Below are 19,221 nucleotides of genomic sequence, written 5' to 3'. Positions count from 1 at the left end.
CTATAAATAATAGACTGAAACTGGTTCCAAGTGTTGTCCATAACATCCAGACACTTTTGAGTAAATAGCCGTGTCGAGACCAACTTTCTGTAGACTGCACGGGTCACCCTAACATAAGGTCTGTCATTAAGTCAAATGGTGTGGTTTCGATTCCTTGGTTGCTTGTGACAAGGAGTAGGGTCGCCTGTCCAGCCTCGTGGATTTTCTCTGGGTCCTCCAGTTTCCTATGACTGCTAAAGACCCCTACACACAAGCAAATTATTGAAAAAAAATTGAACCATACATGTTAGTCTCAAATGAGCTAGTTTGCATCGATTGGATGTTAAACCCCATTTCTCTCACTCATCAGAGCGGGGGGTGGGGGGGGTTAATGGCCGAATGGTCTGTCATTGAATCAGCTGGCGTGGTTTCGATTCCCTGGTTGTACGTAACAAGGAGTAGGGTCGCCTGTCCAGCCTCGTGGATTTTCTCTGGGTCCTCCAGTTTCCTATGACTGCTAAACACCCCTACACGCAAGCAAATTATTGAAATAAAATTGTAGTCCCAAAATGAGCTAGATTGCGTCGATTTCTCTCTCTCTCTCTTTTATCGGAGCTGCAGTGGCTCAATGAGTGAGTTGTTGGCTCATTAACCTGGAGGTCTGATGTTCGATCCCTATTTTGACCAAGAAAATTCTTCAGGATTATCTGCCATGGTTCTTCCTTGTCAGTGCAGGGGCGGATCCAGGAATTTTTGCAGGAGGGGGTTTGCCAGTTTCCTGAGACAATGTATCTCCCCCCCCCCTCCCTCCCGCATAATGTCTATGGTCATTTTGGCAAATATACATACACATTGAGCTTTTTAAACATAAATCCAACACCTCGTTTGATGTCAATTTTTATTATGAATTAATACAATGACCTTGTCATTCAATTTCATGGATGCAAAGCATTAATTGTGATATCACATAATGTCTATATCATTATCTCGTGCTTTGAGTGGCCATGCTGTCCCACATCTGACGATAAAGGACATGGCCGAGAAACTTTTCTCATAAAAAGTACTGATTTACAAAAAATTTTATGTAGCTGAGCAGGGGGGGGGGGGGGGGTCGACCCCCCCAAACCCCCCTCTGGATCCGCCCCTGCAGTGGTGCAGGAAGGAGGGACACAAAACCGAGGTCCTGTTTACACATTTTTGTGCACGTTATATAAGAGTAGACCGGAGTACTGTTGTCCTGGCAAAATTCCCTCAAGCTTTTATTTCCAAATTAGTTTTCGAATATTGAACAATTTGTTCATGAGACTCAAATGGCTGTTTATTTACAAGATCCTAAATAACTAGAAATTATATTCTCCTTCCCTGCATGGCTCAGAGAGAGAGAGAGAGAGAGAGAAATGGGGTTTATGTCCACTTGACACAAGTGGACTTTAGCAGTGGGAGGAAACCAGAGCACCCGTAGAAAACCCTCGAGGTTGGACAGGCAACCCTCCTACTCCTTGTCACGTACAATCAGGGAATCGAAACCGAGCCATGTGACTCGATGACACCTTATGATTCAATGCACATGCGCTACGCTAACCATTCTCAACCGGAAGAAGGTGCACTAGTCTGCGGGTTCATTAGTGCACCGATACCTATTATAAGGGTTTGGAAAGTGCACTAGTCTGCGGGTTCATTTGTCCACCAATATCTATTATCAGGGTTAGGGTTTGGGTTAAGTTTGTTGATACCCATATTTATAGTATTCTTATAGCGGCGGATTAGTGAACCCCTCTCAGTCTTTTTCTCCGGGACCTCCCACAGCTAAAGCTTTCGAAAGACACCTACGACGAGCAAAGGAATTGTTGAAATAAAGTTGAACCACATGTTAGTCCATTTCTGTCCACCCTGCGCCCCTCCCCTTTATCCTGGCAACCAATTGTTGAGTATTTGTTGTAAAAGAGTGTTTTACATTTGCTCCCGGGCTGTAGTGAATAGTAATGATTTTGAGGCGGAAGGATCTAGAAGTAAACATGAATTAGGGAAATCCCCTACTAAAATGGCGTACCATTCCTTTGACTTCTGTGATGACACGGTTAAAGAAAATCATGGAAACGGTCAACCCCGTTCAATATTTTTATCAGATGATTATGACTAAGTTGGACGCGTATGGTTATAAAAATTAAAGTCATCGGAATGTTCAAAGAAATGAATTATACTAAGAAATGTCATGGATTTAACATAGAAGTTGGGGGTTGAGAATTACTAGTCTGAATCCAGACTGGTTTTACGGAGTTAGCTCCCTTATTCAAAGTATTTTGTAAATAATCCGGGAAGGTTTAAGTTTCAAAACAAAACTATTAATATTATGCTTGTATGTGACAGTGACAAGACCAGAAAACAGGTAATATCAATTATTCTTTATCATTAGGCGTTTAGTAATCGACAGTCAACACATATATTTCGTTTGTTTTAATACTTTGACCAGATATGCAACATGTTACTTACTCGCTTCAGTAGTAATAACTGGACCGTAGCATTGTCATTGGCAAGTGTATTAGTCGATTATTTTTTATGACGCAATTTGGTGGATCGGGTGTCAAGTTGTTCGCAAGTCTTTCTTTGGGCCTTAAATGATATTATGATTATTAATTAGACGTTTATTAACTATAGCCTAGTATTAGTAGTATAGCCTACTACATACTGGTACATAGTAAGTATAGAATATTTGTAAAACAACACTTTTTATGAGAAAAGTGTGGTGTGCTTTGTCCTTTATCATCAGATGGGATGGGCATTGAAAGTGTGAGATAATGATATATGTGATATCACAATTAATGCTTTGCATCATTGATGCAATGGAATTGAGAATTGAATCAGAATGAATGTCATCGTATTATTAGCCTGTGTAGTATGTATGTGGCCATTGAAATCATCAAGGGCAGATAACTTGAATTCGTAAATCCCCCGTGGAATGGACCAAAGGGTTAGTGGAGTAGAATGTACGGAATGACACGTACCAGTGTACCACTGGGGATACCTAGCTACGAGAACGTAGCTAAAAACGTTGAGATATACTGATGTGTTTGTTTTTAGCTACGATTGGATGCCTTTAGTTCCAAGTGGCAAACTCAATTTCTTTATTAATGCATGTTACATCTTTAAAATAAGATGAGTTTATGCTATTATGATTAATTAAACTTACAGAGGCCAATGTAGTGGTACAACTGTCGCCTAACTCCAAATATTCGCGTTTAAATTAATGAAGCGTTGTTTTTGCAGGACATTCACCGCCATCGAAATCCATTCATAGTTAAAATGCTTTAGATTGCCCTTTTGATTGGCTGTTATAAAAGCCTTATATTTAGCCCCGCCTTCATGATGACAGCGTATCGTTTAAAAAGATGGCGGTCTTCGTAACGGCTTAACGCCTCGATTTTAAAAACGACGATTTGTACCCGTTTCAGGTAGGATTATATGCTAAATTGTAGTTGGATGTGGCAGAAATATTATAAATAACAATAATCAGTCGTTGTTTTGATTAAAAATATTGTCAATTTTGTTTACAAATGCCGGGTGCGAATCGCTCTACATTGGAATTAATGGCATCATATCTTATCTCGAAACACGGAGGGTTGAGAGGTAAGATTTTTTATCTAGGGATACCGAGGATGAAGGAAAATGTGATGTGAGCTCATCGGCTTCACTCGCATTCAGATCTTGAAAGCTTCTGAATTGACAGCGCTTTATTTAACTGCAAATTCCCAAAATGGATGTGATGCAAAAGTGATTAGAATTGATCAATCTAATGCAGGGACATGTTGACCCATGATTTTGCATTAGGAATAAGATCCCACCTGCCCCCCCCCCCCCAAAAAAAAACCAATATTTATAATTGTGTGCGATGGAGGGGGTGGGGTACCAATGGGTAATATTGTGCTGTGTGGAACTAGTTCAGCTCTGAACGTAGATCTCATTACACTGATCCTGTAATGAGACCTACGTTCAGAGCTGAACTAGTGTGGAACAAGCTAGAGTCGATTTGTAGCATATCTAACCCATGGTATATGTTGACACTGGTTGAGCATTATGATTTATTTTAGTTCTACGCTTTAATTAAACATACATTATGCAAGAGGTAAATCTGCCTATTGCAGATCTTTCTTTAGGCCTGAAATGTTTTCTAAATTATTAATTAGACATTAATTTACTTATCCAGGGCATAATCAACTCTTGATGGCATCGGATTTCTCCGATATTAAATAGATTAGAACAGTTCAGCCATATTTTGATTTAAGCTAATAATGGAGGAGCGAGACTTAGCTTCGAACAACCAGTACGGTGGTTGAAATTATTGCACACGTCTTGTCAAACCTTCAAAGGCTAATATCTTCGTTCCCAATAGAGTAATTTGAATGAAATTTTCCAGTTATTCATTTTACATTATCTATTTTCGGACTATTATAGCAAGAATGGCTAGCTCTGATCTTTATCTAAATCGGGGGGTTGGATGGCTGAATGGTTAGCGTGCGCGCGCTGTATCATAAAGTCTGTCATTGAGTCGACTGGCGTGGTTTCGAATCCCCGGTTGTACGTGACAAGTAGGGTCGGCTGTCCAACCTCGTGGGTTTTCTCCGGGCCCTCCGGTTTCCTCCCACTGCTAAAGACCCCTATGCGCAAGCGAATTATTGAAATTCTCTCTCTTTATCTAAATCTTACATAATGTATCTTTAAGACACTCGCTTGTGCTAACCTAAAGGACAAGGTTCGAGATTTGATAACAGAGTCAACCGAAAAAGTTCCTCGGTATTTTCATGCATTGTTTTTTTTGTCAGTAGGATCCACGGTTGATAAATGAGGTCGAGTGTTCGATCTCTGCAGGATTTTCAGATGGTGCAGGACGGATGGTCTGATAAGGACAGCTATCTAGTCATTCGGATGGGACAAAAAACTGAAGTTCCTATATGTATACATTGACGTGCACATAAAAGATTCCTTCGATATAAGGGTAGGCCGTAGCGCCGCTGCCCGGGCAAAATTTCCCCCATAGCACACTGTATGGTGTATGCTCGTCTTCATTAGCCAAGTTCAGAGAATAACAGTAGGACGTTAAACCCCATTTCATTTCATTTCATTTTTATGGATACACAATTACTAAGCGACGTTTCGATGCATGTAAGATTTTCCACTGTGTGGATTTAGTTGTTAATGGCCCCCTTAATCAAAGGTGATAAGTTTTAATTGTATTTGATTGTTATGTTTGACTGTTTGTTACATATTTTGTATATATTTGCCTACTATTCACATACCTGTATCATTTGCTTGATAAAGACGAGAGTAATCGCGTCGAAACGTCGCTTAGTATTAAACTCAGTAATTGGGTATCCATAAAATTGTACCTTGTGTTAATATGTTCAATTACTAAATGCCAATCAGAGAAAATTAATTTATTCATGATTTTGAGTTGGAAGGACAGGACCCGAGTTCACAAAACATTCTCAGACTTAAGTTAAGATTTTACTTAACTTGCAATTACTGTTTATAAGAAATTATAATCTTTGATCCAGAAACACTTAACTTTGCACATACGTGTAGTTTCTTATTTGATGTACCGGTATTTGATATATTAAAACAACAAAAGTTAAAACAAAAGTTATATAGTGAAAGATAGGTTCCCAGAAAAGTATTTATCGAGTGCTTATTTCTAATAAAAGTATGGCAATTTTGGTATATATGGAAAGTAGAGATATCCAATCTTACTAGAAAAATTCTGGATTCCCTGGAAAACACCCATAGAGCGTATACAGGACAAAAATGTCAGGGTTCCCCTAATCGACAGTCCGACAATTAGGAATATCTGCACGCGGAGGTTGAGCGCTTGATGTACATGTTGATAAACTTTATGAAGAGTTAGACGTACAACACTTTCTGAGATAAAAATCACAGAAAAAGACGCGGGCAGTGCATAATCCGAGAATTTAATTAGGATTCGATATTTGTAATAAATAGTCAGCGATTAAAGACAACATCGTCTTGTGTATGCAATGAATTCTCCTCTGACTTTGCACCCGTAAGTCACGTGACACAAACATGACCTCTTTTAATCGATTTTTTATAGCAAGGGTATTCCTTGACAATTACAATGTTTTGATAAGGATTTGAAGCAAATTTATGATAAATTAATTAATTTGAATATGTTTTTAGGCCAAATATGTCACCAAATCACCCAGTTTGTACGTGGGAATGTATCTTTAAAATAAGGCGAACAATTTTGAGTAAATTCTTAACTTAAAGATACATTATGGGAGATTAGATAAAGAGCTGGCAGTTCTCACTATAATTGTTAAACATGCATTATGCAAGAGCTAAATCTGTCTATTGCAGGTCTTTCTTTAGGCCTGAAATGTTATCTAAATTATTAATTAGACATTAATTAACTTATCCAGACTATAATCAACTCTAGATGGCATCGCTAGCCTGCGATCTTAAGTGGATTATGAGCCGATTTAGTGCATAACTTTCCTTCTCGATTAAAGGATTAAATGGAAAATCGAGACTATGGTGTTTATCGTACTGACTTTAGTAATGATGACCGAGGCTAGGCAGAAATTTCGTCCGCTTAGTTCTCAGTTCATAGTAGATCAATTTGAATGAAATTTTCAGCAAATTGCCTTTACGTTATCTAGTTTTTAATTGTTATAGTGAGAACTGCCAACTCGTTATCGAATCTCCCATAATGTATCTTTAAATACTAGGTGATGTAAAGGGAATTTGCTGAAAATTTCAGTCAAATTGATCCACTCTGAACTGAGATTTTAGTGATTGAATTTACGGCCTAGCCTCAATCATCATTACTAAAGTCTGTAAGAGCAACAAATCGGATCCTAATCCAGTAAATATCGCGTGCTAGCGATGACATCAAGAGTTGATTATGGTCTGGATAAGTTAATTAATGTCTAATTAATAATTTAGATAACATTTCAGGCCTAAAGAAAGACCTGCAATAGACAGATTTAGCTCTTGCATAATGTATGTTTAAAGTAGCTAAGTCTCTAACTCAATATCATCCAAAACCTTCGACAATGAAAACACGAATTATTTGTCAATTTTAATCAACATTGGTGTTGTGATCTTACCGAAAAAAGATGGGCTTCTGATATCCAATATTTAAGACAAAATAAACATTTCACGATTGGTACACGAATCGTGTACCATAATGCGTTTCAGCGCAATTTGTAACAAGCGACATGAAGAACGAGGTTAGACATATTCCACAAGTCATATTCTGATCTGGAGAACATGCTCAATAAATACTATCGGTGTAAACTGGAATAACCAGACGCTAGAGATTGCCATTTGATTGAGTCTTCTGGCGTATTTCGCCGAACATAACTGCTTTGAAATTAGAGTAAAAACTGAAACGATTGAATGTAAATCAGTTTATTTACATTCATATTACATTATTATCTACGTTGCGACCCATTAGTGTCAATTTGTAGGTCCCAAATATTAGCGATTTAGCTCCTTTAATGAGAAGCTAGATACAAGAAACCCATTAAATCATTCATATTACATTATTATCTACGTTGCGACCCATTAGTGTCAATTTGTAGGTCCCAAATATTAGCGATTTAGCTCCTTTAATGAGAAGCTAGATTCAAGAAACCCATTAAATCATTCATATTACATTATTATCTACGTTGCGACCCATTAGTGTCAATTTCTACGTCCCAAATATTAGCGATTTAGCTCCTTTAAGTCTGAGAATGCCTTGTGAACTCGGGACCTTGAAATTAACTATCATTTTATTTCAGCGGTAAAATGAAAATAAGAAGAGGTGTAGCATATAAACAACTGAAGCAATCCAAACATCTTAGCGACAGTGACGACAGTGACGATGAAGATTTACATGGAAGTGATGATGATGTCCTTTTCGATAGAGGGTCAAAAGGTCGTTTACTTGTTAAAGAGAACGAGAAATTAGGAGAGCATGTAAAACTAAAAATGATGGGAAAAAGACCACGAAAACCAAAATATAAAAAAAGCAATGCAGTACCGGTAGGCTAATTTATGATTTAAGTGTCAAGATTTCTCAACCTTGTCACGTGCTCGGGGTTTGAGTGTCGTTATTGTTTAATTGCAGTTCACAATTTAGACTGTAAGGTCTGTTATTGAGTCAAGTGGTGTAGCTTTCATCCCCGGCTTGTACGTTACAAGGAGTAGCAGTAGGCTACTTAAGGGTTCAAGTGTTAAGCTTCTCAACTTGGTCACATGCTGGGGATTTGAGTGTCTGAATGGTTTAAAGCGATGTGCGATTTAGAGAATAACGTCTGTTATTGAGTCAAGTGTTGTAGTTTTCATCCCTGGCTTGTACGTTACAAGGAGTAGAGTCGTCTGTCAAACCTCTGTTTTAATTCAACTGCTAAAACACTCCCAAAATGATATGTTGTGATGATTGGAGGTTAAACCCTCTCTCTCTCTCTCCCTCTCTCTCTCTCTCTCTCTCTATCTATCTTTGAGCACCTGCTCCCTCAAATATAGAAATAGAGGTGAGATAAGCTTAAAATGGTCTTAGTATCAGATTCTGAACTCAATCATGTGCATGTCTTTTTCAATATCAATTAAGAAAAATGGAATTAAATCAGGTCCTGTGTGTACACAGTTGGAATTCAAAAAAAGTTTTTAAGGGTAGGCCATAATGCCCCTGTCCTGGCAAAATGTCAGTCCTAGTAGTACACTGTATGGCGTATGCCCAATAGGACCAGGGGCCTGTTTCACGAAATTTTAACTAAGATAAAATCCAAATTTTAGTAATTTGATTGGATAATTATTAGGTTGGTTTTAGGGCTTAGCCAATCAAAATTGAAGTATCTACTAACATTTGGATTTTATCTTTAGTTAAGATTTCGAGAAACAGGGCCCTGAACAGTAGGACGTTAAACCTCATTTCATTTGATTTTTTAGGGGATATTTAAAAATATGAGCTGTAAAATGTGTGTCATTCTGTCTTTATCCCTGATATTTATCGGAAGTGCTGTGACTATTCCTGTTCTGCACTGGCACAAAATAGGAGGAGGAGGAGGAGGAACCGTTGTCAACGTGGAAGATTGGAGTCTGCTTTATAATGATGCAGGTAATTCCAGAGTTTCTCTTCGACCGTCATTCGATGGCTGAATGGTTAGTACGTGCGCGCTGTATCATAAAGTCTCTAGAACCTCGTAGGGCTTTAATATTCAACAAATTTAAACACAATTCGCTAGTTAATCAATCCGGTTAAAACACAGATCCTATTTCGTTTCGTTTTTTATACTTCAAAATTTTGTTTTACTAGTCTTTACTACACTTGGATTTAGAAGAGTTGTTATATAACCCGTGTTCTGGTTGATGTGAGGGATTAGCCAATGAAATGGTCTGTTATGGCAAGTTCTTGGCGTATAGTGCACGGAACTGTGGATATCCCACTAGAAACATTAACACTGATTAGTTAATCACTCAGAATGAAGCAAAGTGACTGAAATTTTTAAAACATTCCCTATTTTTGAACTGTTATTGCAATCAAAATCTTACATTAAGTCGCTTTAATGCTCGAGTTAAACAACTATTATTGCAAGAACTGACAGCAGCAGCTCTTTATTGAAATCTTACATAATGCATGTTTAAAGATACACTAGTTAAGAGTTTAATAAAGAGTTGGCCATTCTTGCTATAATAATTCAAAAAAAGATGATAAAAAAAGAAAATATTGAAAATTTCAGTCAAATTACTTTATTCTGAACGGAGTTGTCACTGTTGGAAGTTTGGACTAGAAATAGGCATCAACTGGGTTTGCACGAGAATTGCTGATCGTTTGATTGACAGACAATAACTCCACCCACATATTCTCGATTATTTAGTAGCATTCTCAATGGCTATGGTACCTTCGATTGTCAGTCCTGTCATCGGCAGTCTCCGGGAGTGACGTCAGTGATTAACGGTAAATGTTAGCTCGGTCAGCCATTTATTGATTTAATTATTAAAAGGACGACTGTTTAAATCCAAGCTGTATCCAAGCCATCCGAGGGTCTACAGAGTTGATTATGGTTTGGATAAGTTAGTTAATGTCTAATTAATAATTTCTATAACATCTGAAGCATAAAGAAAGTTCTGCAATAGGCAGATTTAGCTTTTACATAATGTATTTTGAATTATATATAAATGAGTATTGGATATCAAGTGTTTTTTTTATTTAAACTGATGTTTATTTCAGCAACGGAATCAGTAATACGTCTTTTAGATGTTGATAATGATGGTAAAGATGATTTATTGATTGGAATCGTTGAATTCGTGTCAAGGGAAAACAAATCATCAGCACACACACTAGGTAATCATACTGCACACATCGATCCATTTACTTCAGGGGGGTTAGTGCTCGTGCCCGCTGCGCTGTATCCTACGGTCTGTCATTGAGTCAACTGGCGGGGTTTCGAATCCCCGGTTGGATGTGACAAGGAGTAGGGTCGCCTGTCCAACCTCGTGGGTTTTCTCCGGGTCTTCCGGTTTCCTCCCACTGCTAAGACCCCTACGCGCAAGCGAATTATTGAAATAAAAAATTGAACCATGTGTTAGTCCCGAAATGACCTAGTTTGTGTTGAGTGGACGTTAAACCCCATTTCTCTCTCTCTCTCCATCTACTTCATACCTTGAGAATACATCACTGCGCTAAATGCCGTCCATTAAAAACACTCACGTGATCATTTTGCGGCGGGACTTATCAGCTTGTACTGTCAATGACGTATATATATTGCAATTTATACCCGAAGCAAATGGTTTATGTAAACAAATATGTCAAGTTAGTAAAATGTTGACTTCTGCTACTCCGGTAAAAGTGATATATAATATGTGCCAATGGGTGATATTGCAATACAGTCTTTATCATTGTAAACTGCCTTTAGAGTTTTCATCTGTCTATCTTTCAAAACAAGGTTAGATACTCCTAAATTTATCTTCGCAAACAAAGCCGCTTCTGTGAACGTATCTTTCATGGGCACTGCCATATTGAATAATTAGTGGACTATATTTCATGCTTCGGTTCTAATCCGTTTGACATATTTCATACACACAACGGCTAAATAAACATATTAAATTTCATTCAATATGACAATAGAAGAGAAATAAATACTTCTAAAAATTTCTAAACGTATACTCAGTGTTTTCGACTAAAATCATCGATGTAGGAATTAAAATGTCGGTTAATTAGGTTAGGGCCTGTCCAGACCATCGCCTTAACTATGTACATCTTATCAAGCCCTTCACGTAATACCCTGCATATTTTGGCACTATTTTTGATTGGGTATAAGCCCAGCTTGTGATCCTATCAGATTCCTTCGTTAAAAATAGTCTCGCGCTTATAGCTAAAATGTCTACATGTGACAATCGAGTTGCAAAGTTCAAGGTTCGATCAATGTCAAGGTTGCTGGAAATCATACCTGATCAACAAAGAGTTTCTATGGAGGCCGCCATATTTGTTTACAATGTGTTATGTGCGACGACTCCTGATTGGACAATGCTAATTGATCGCATGTAAACACAATGAGCGCAAAATTTCGAGAATTGCCCAGTACTGAAGCAACGGTTAGATGTTGTAAAACTCGCGATCGTTGCTTCAGGAACATGACTGTAGACAGGCAGCCTAAGTTTGGGATGACTAGGTAATAAGTGAAGATATGCTAGGGAGGGGCCTGTGGTGGTCGATCGAGAGAGAACACCAATCTCATTAAAACACACATCCTATTTCGTTTCGTTTTTTGTAGTTCAAAATTTCGTTTTACTTGTCTTTACTACACTAGGATTTGGAAGAGTTGTTATCATTGACTTGTTCTGAATGGTGTGAGGAATTAGCCAATGAAACGATCTGTTACGATGTTTTGCACGGAACTGTGGGTAATCCACTAGTAACATCAATGCTGATTGACGTCATAGGATCAAAGGACGCTTGTATGACCTCTGACGCGACCTTCCATTACAACTGGTCAAATCTTATGGAGTGTAGGCTATCGAAAGTATATATATATATAAAAAAAACGAAACGAAATATAGATCTGTATTTTAATCCGATTGGAGAGAACACAGGCCTATCTATTAGATTGCCCCTGCTTCAAGATAAGTCGGTGGGTTTTTGTTGGGGAGGGTGGTGGTCAATCAGTAAGGGCCTCAATTGACCAAGAACAACCTTTAGTATTGTTTAAAGCCAAGCTTATCATGGGGCAGGAGGGAGAGGGGTTGTTTGTGTGGGTGTGGGTGTGTGTGAGAGAGGGGGTGGAGGGGTGGATGCGCCTACGTTGCTGACAACAAAAATGTGCATAATTATGAACAAATACATTGGCATGGAATTTGAGGAAGAGTTGGAAAAATTGCGCACGCCTATCCCCACCTCCCCCCCCCCACACACACACACACCAGCATTGCACAGGTGGTCATAGAAATAAAATTTACATGAAAGCCTATTCAAAATGTTATCTGACACCAACGTCTTGTTTTAGGTTAAAATTTTATTCATGTAATGTTTTTGTGTTTTTGCAGATGTCATTGATGACTTCAAGGGTATTGTGATAGCTGTACGAGGTTACGACGGGAAGGAACTGTGGAGAACGGAAAAATTCGGTTCAAGTATTTTGTTTATGAATTGTCACGATATAGATGTAAATAATGACAGCAGAATAGACTGCATTGTAACGGGTCGTAACGCAACAATAGTGGCCATTGATGTAACGAACGGTGAGTGTGGGTTATTGCTAGACCAACATCTCGAGAAAAGGGTCAAAGTTGCCATGACAACCCATGTCATAACTTACCTGATGCTAATTTTTTATTTAGTTCTTGTTTTGTTCAACCAGTTAAATCCACTCACCTTTATTTAAAGATACATTATGGGAGATTAGATAAAGAACTGCCAGTTATCACTATAATGGTTAAAAACTAGATAATGTAAAGGGAATTTGCTGAAAATTTCAGTCAAATTGATCCAATCTGAACCAAGATTTTAGCCATTGAATTTTCAGCCTAGCCTCGATCATTACTGAAGTTGGTACCATAAAAAACATAGTCTCGATTATCCATTTCATGATTAAATCATGAATGAAAGTTGAGCAGCAAATGAGATCCTCATCCAGTGATCTAGTGGTTAAAGTGTTAAAGTAGCACGTGTGCACTGTATCATAAGGTCTGTCATTGAGTCAACTGGCATGGTTTCGAATCTCCTGTTGTATGTGACAAGGAGTAAGGTCACCTGTCCAACCTTGTGGGTTTTCTACGGATCCTCCTATTTCCTCCCACTGCTAAAAGACTCCTACATGCAAGCGAATTATTGAAATAAAATTGAACCATGTGTTAGTCCCAAAATGACCTAGTTTGTGTCGAGTGGACATTAAATCCCATCTCTCTCTCTCTCTCTCTCTCTCTCTCTCCCCCCCCCCCCCCCGTTAAAGACCCCTAAGCACAAGCAAATTTTTGAAATAAAAGTGAACCATATGTCATTCCCGAAATGATCTAGTTAGTGTTGAATGGATGTTTAACCCCATTTCTCTCTCTCTCTCTCTCTCTCTCTCTCTCTCTCTCTCTCTCTCTCTCTCTCTCTCTCTCTCTCCCACTGTTAAAGACCCCTAAGCATGAGCGAATTATTGAAATAAAATTGAACCACGTGTTAGTCCCAAAATGACCTAGTTTGTGTTGTGTTGACGTTAAACCCCATTTCTCTCTCTCTGTCTTTGAAAGCATTTGTATAAATATTTACAGGTGATATATTATGGAGGTCTAAATCCGAGAAACATTATCGACCCACTTGGAATATATACCAGGTGTCAGCATTGCCTGATTTTACGTCAGATGGTATCCAAGAATTACTTGTGACACATGGAGGTGATCCTAAGGCAGAACCTGAAGTAAGTTATTCTTGAGAGCAGACACATTTGTAGGTTGTCGTCACCCTGTCAGTCCGTCTGACCAGGCCTGGAAATACCTGTTTTAGATGTACCTGACAAAATGTCAGACACTAATGAAATAGTACCTGACATTTTCAACTTAGTGCCAGACATGTATTATTAATATCAATAAAAAAGACAAATCAGTGCCAGACAAAATGACAGGCACCAGAGGTTTGTGCCTTACAAAGCCTGAATCTGTGCCTGACATTGTCTGTGACAGGTGCCTTATTTCCAGGCTTGCGTCTGACATTTGTAGGTAGTCGTCACCCTGTCAGTCCTTCTGACATTTGTATACAGTCATCACCCTGTCAGTCAGTCTAAAATTTGTAGATAGTCGTTGCCCTATCAATTCGTCTGACATTTGTAGACAGTCGTCAGCCTATCAGTCCGCCTGACATTTGTAGAGAGTCGTCACCCTGTCAGTCCCTCTGACATTTGTTCAACATCCAAGTTTTCCTTGGTTGCTATGTGGGCGTTTTTCCAAGCTTATGTCAATCAGCATCAGGGTATGACGTTGTTTTTGTTTTTGTTAGTCTTGTTTTTGTTAGTTTTATTTGCAAGTTAGACTGCGTCTGAGGGGGAGTAGCAGTTAATCAAGGAATCTGCCGCATGTTTACCAGGTGCAGGGGTTGATTGTTAGTCGAGAAGGTTTCTTGGAACTAATCTCATTAAAACACAGATCCTATTTCGTTTAGGTGGGGTTGGATGGCTGAATGGTTAGCACGTGCACGCTGTATCATAAAGTCTATCATTGAGTCAACTGGCGTGGTTTCGAATCCCCGGTTATACGTGACAAGGAGTAGGGTCGCCAGTCCAACCTCGTGGGTTTTCTCCGGGTCCTCGGGTTTCCTCCCACTGCTAAAGACCCCTACGCGCAAGCGAATTATGGAAATAAAATTGAACCATGTGTTAGTCCCGAAATGACCTAGTTTGTGTCGAGTGGACGTTAAACCCCATTTTGTTTTTTATAGTTCAAAATTTCGTTTTATTTGTCTTTACTACACTAGAATCTGGAACAGTTGTTATAAAATCTGCGTTCTGGATGATGTGAGGAATTAGTCAATGAAACGATCTGTTACAGCGAGTTTTTGACATGCGGTGCATGTAACTGTGGGTAACCCACGGGAAACATCAACGCTGATTGGTTAATCGAATATCTGATGTCATAGGGTCAAAAGCCGCTCGTATTTCCACTGATGCGACCTTCCACTACAATCGGTGAGATCTTCAAGTAGTAGAGGCCATCGAAATGAAATATAGATCTATATTTTAACCAGATTGTCTTGGGACTTTCCAGCCTACTTTACCCTCATCATGGAATTTTGCCCGGACACCGGCACTACGGCCTACTCTTATATCGAGTTCCAACTGTCAAGGGATCTTTTACGTGCACTAAAATGTGTACACAGGATCTCATTTTTTCGTCCCATCCGAAGAACTAGACAGCTGTCCTTGTCAGGCCCTCCATCCTGCAACACTGACAAAGGGGGAACCACGCCGGAAAATCTGGATGAACTTTCTCGGCCAATGCAGGGATCGAAGGCCCTCCGTCCTGCACCACTGACAAGGGGGAACCACGCCGGAAAATCTGGATGAACTTTCTCGGCCAATGCAGGGATCGAACACCCGACCTCCAGGCTAGCGAGCCAGCGTCTTACCCACTTAGCCACCGTGACAATATGTAAAAAAGAATATACATGTATGAAATGAAATGGGGTTCAACGTCCTGCTTATCTGACCAATATTTTTTATTTTAGGATCATAAAAGAGAGTCTGGACGATTGATTCTAATCTCAGGACGGGACGGGAAACCATTGGGGAAATTTTACAAATTACCGCAGTTTAAAGAAACGTACATGACATCGGTAATATATACAAGATCATTGGGAGATCAGTACATCTTGTATGGTACAGGTGGGGAAACAGTCCCAGGTGAGATCTTTAATAATTAGCTCGGGATGACCGCACCCTCCAATCAATCATGGGGGTTGAATGGTCGATTGGTTAGCGTGTGTGAGCTGTATCATAAGATATGTCATTGAGTCAGCTGGCGTAGTTTCGATTACAAGGCATAGGGTCGCCTGTCCAATCTCGTGGGTTTTCTTCGGGTCCTCAGGTTTCCTCCCACTCCTAAAGAACCCTACCCGCAAGCGAATTATTGAAATAAAATAGGATCGCCTGTCCAATCTCGTGGGTTTTCTCCGGGTCCTCCAGTTTCCTCCCACTGCTAAAGAACCCTACGCACAAGCGAATTATTGAAATAAAATTGAACCATGTGTTCGACACAGGATCAAAAGGTCGTTTACTTGTTAAAGACAACGAGAAACTAGGAGAGCATGTAAAACTAAAAATGATGGGAAAAAGACCACGAAAACCAAAATATAAAAAAAGTAATCAGGTAGGCTAATTAATGGGTTAAGTGTCAAGATTTTCAACTTGGTCATGCTCTGGGGGTTTGAGTGTCTGAATGGTTTAATGTAGTGCATGATTTAGACTGTAAGGTCTGTTATTGAGTTAAGTGGTGTAGTTTTGATTCCCGGCTTGTACTCTGTCAAATCTCTGTTTTAATCCCAACGCTAAAAGACTCCCAAAATGATATGTTGTGATGATTGAAGGTTGGACTCTCTCTCTCTCTCTCTCTCGCTCTCTCTCTCTCTCTCTCTCTCTCTCTCATATATTTCATTCATTGATATTGATCAGGGTATGATTACCAGCCCAAGTGCTCACTGAAGCACCATGGCTCCCCTCAACCAATCAACATCATTATAGTTTAAATATTTGTGTTTTCTATTTTAGGGGCTCTATTGGGGATATCTGTACCAGATTTTTATAGAAAGGTCATGGACCGTAAACCTGATTCTCCAGTGCCTTCGGTAAATATATCGTTATACAGCAGCATTCCACTGGAAAAAAAAGAAGGAGTTATGAAATTAATCAGGTACAGTATCATTACATCGATTATCTCGTACTTCATCAACATATACTTCCTTAGGGACCATTTCAATCTGATTAAAACACAGATCCTATTTCGTTTCGTTTTTTATTGTTCAAAATTTCAGGGGGGTTTGATGGCTGAATGGTTAGCATGTGCGCGCTGTATCATAAGGCCTGTCATTGAGTCATCTGGCGTGGTTTCGAATCCCCGGTTGTATGTGACAAGGAGTTGTGTTGCCTGTCCAACCTCGCGGTTTTTCTCCGGGTCCTCCAGTTTCCTCCCACTTCTAAAGACCCCTATACGAGCAAACGAATTATTGAAATAAAATTAAACCATATGATAGTCCCGAAATGACCTAGTTTGTGTCAAGTGGATGTTAAACCCCATTTCTCTCTCTCTCTCTCTCTCTCTCAAAATTTCGTTTTACTTGTCTTTACTACACTAGGATCTGGAAGAGTTGTTATATTACCTGCATTCTGGCTGATGTAAAGGATTAGTCTATGAAACGGTCTGTTGCAGAGAGATTTTGGCGTGTGATGCACAGCATCTGTGGGTAATCCATTATAAACATATACAATGATTGGTTAATCAAATATCTGATGTCATTATGTCAAAAGTCCCTCGTATGACCCCTGACATGACCTCCCACTACAACCGGTCACTACATGTAGGCCATTGAAAGTATAAAAAAAACGAAACAAAATATAGTTCTGTATTTTAATCAAATTTCAACACATGCTTCCAAACAGATAATCTGCAGAACTGAGTGGGTGGGTTAAATGGCACCACAGATAAAAGATGGCAGTTCTCACTATAATTGTTAAAAACTAAATAATGTAAGGTGAATTGGCTGAAAATTTCAGTCAAATTGATCCACTCTGAACCGAGAAATTAGAGATTGAATTTTCAGCCTAGCCTCGATATTCATAACTAAAGTTGGTATGATAAAAAACATAGTCTCGATTTTCCATTTCATGATTTAATCATAAATAAAAGTTGAGCAGCAGATCGGATCCTAATCCAGTAAATATTGCAGGCTAGCGATGGCATCAAGAGCTGATTATGGTCTGGATAAGTTAATTAATGTCTAATTAATAATTTAGATAACATTTCAGGCCTAAAGAAAGGCCTTAAATAGACAGATTTAGCTCTTGCAAAATGTTTGTTAAATTACGGATTGATTGTATCTCTAGGTCAGTTAAATATTTTATTTTTGATAGTGGTATGAAGAAAGGTGTTATGGTGCCTCCTATTATAGTCGATGTGAATAATGATGGTGTCGCAGATATCTTGGTTTCATTATTCGATGGTAAACTGGTTTTATTGGATGGAAAAACCCTAGATAAAAAATGGACTGCTGAATTCCCTAACTTCGAATTTTACAGGTAAATAATGGTTAAATGTTTACTTTCATTTTAGCCAAAAATCAAATAGTCCCAAAACTGATTTAAAATTCAAAGTTGAGTTTTATGTAATCTGATCCAGTGAGTAGAATATATTGTATCATTTGTCTCTAATGCAGTACATAACCCTACAACACATTTACGCAGGACAGCCCCTTCTCTCAGAAATTGGGGCAACAGTGGCTAAGTGGATAAGATGCTGGCTCGCTAGCTTTGAGGTCGCATGTTCGATCCCTGCATTGGCTGAGAAAGCTCATCCAGATTTTCTGGCGTGGTTCCCCCTTGTCAGTGGTGCAGGACGGAGGGCCTTCGATGTAAGAGTTGGCCATATTGCCACTGTCCAGACAAAATTTATCTCATAGCACACTGTATGGCGTATGCCCGTCTTCATTAGCTCAGTCAGGGCAGAACAGTAGGACGTTAAACCCCATTTCATTTCATTTCAAAGAGTAGGGTCGCCTGTCCAACTGTGTGGCTCTTCCGGATTCCTCCCACATCAAAGGACCACTACACGCAAGAAAATTGATGAAATAAAATTGAACTATATGTTAGTCCCGAAATTACCTAGTTTGTGTCAAGATGATGTTAAACCCCATTTCTCTCTGTTTTACAGTACACCGGCCCCTGGTTATTTTGATGAGGATGATTACCTAGATTTTATGTTTCATGTTAGTCAAGGAGCTTGGATGGACTACAACTATACAAGGGTTTGTTTATTTTATGCTTGAACCCTGCTGTTAGCCTAGAAAGTTCTTTTGGATGTTTCCCACATGGTTTCCCCTTGTCAGTGGTGCAGAACGGAGGGCCTGACAAGGACAGCTGTCTAGTCCTTCGGATAATACGAAAAACCGAGGTCCCGTGTGTACATTGGCGTGCACGTTAAAGACCCCTTGGCAGTTGGAATTCAATATAAGAGTAGGCGATAGTGCCGCTGCCCGGGCAAAATTTCCCTTATAGCACACTG

At 39.2% G+C, this 19,221-nt stretch overlaps 1 protein-coding gene across 2 annotated transcripts in view; it reads left to right on the top strand.

Moving 5' to 3' along the window:
• The first annotated feature begins 1,620 nt into the window (after window positions 1-1,620).
• Window positions 1,621-19,221, top strand: part of LOC126810645 (uncharacterized) — a 28,714-nt gene continuing 11,113 nt past the window's right edge. The window contains exons 1-10 of one of the 2 annotated variants that reach the window (XM_056099243.1): window positions 1,621-2,365; window positions 7,776-8,019; window positions 8,926-9,094; window positions 10,208-10,321; window positions 12,520-12,714; window positions 13,732-13,877; window positions 15,677-15,851; window positions 16,716-16,857; window positions 18,075-18,239; window positions 18,871-18,964. In XM_056099243.1, the coding sequence (XP_055955218.1) occupies window positions 7,783-8,019; window positions 8,926-9,094; window positions 10,208-10,321; window positions 12,520-12,714; window positions 13,732-13,877; window positions 15,677-15,851; window positions 16,716-16,857; window positions 18,075-18,239; window positions 18,871-18,964 (1,437 nt within the window). In that variant the 5' untranslated portion in view covers window positions 1,621-2,365; window positions 7,776-7,782. Of the gene's footprint in view, window positions 2,366-2,502; window positions 2,675-7,775; window positions 8,020-8,925; window positions 9,095-10,207; window positions 10,322-12,519; window positions 12,715-13,731; window positions 13,878-15,676; window positions 15,852-16,715; window positions 16,858-18,074; window positions 18,240-18,870; window positions 18,965-19,221 lie in introns of those variants that run through there. The other variant, XM_056099244.1, reaches the window with a different exon arrangement.

The sequence above is a fragment of the Patella vulgata genome, chromosome 2 (assembly GCF_932274485.2).
Source record: "Patella vulgata chromosome 2, xgPatVulg1.2, whole genome shotgun sequence".
NCBI lineage: Eukaryota > Metazoa > Mollusca > Gastropoda > Patellidae > Patella > Patella vulgata.
Note: the sequence above shows the minus strand (reverse complement) of the source record. Positions and strands in the feature narration are given on the sequence as shown.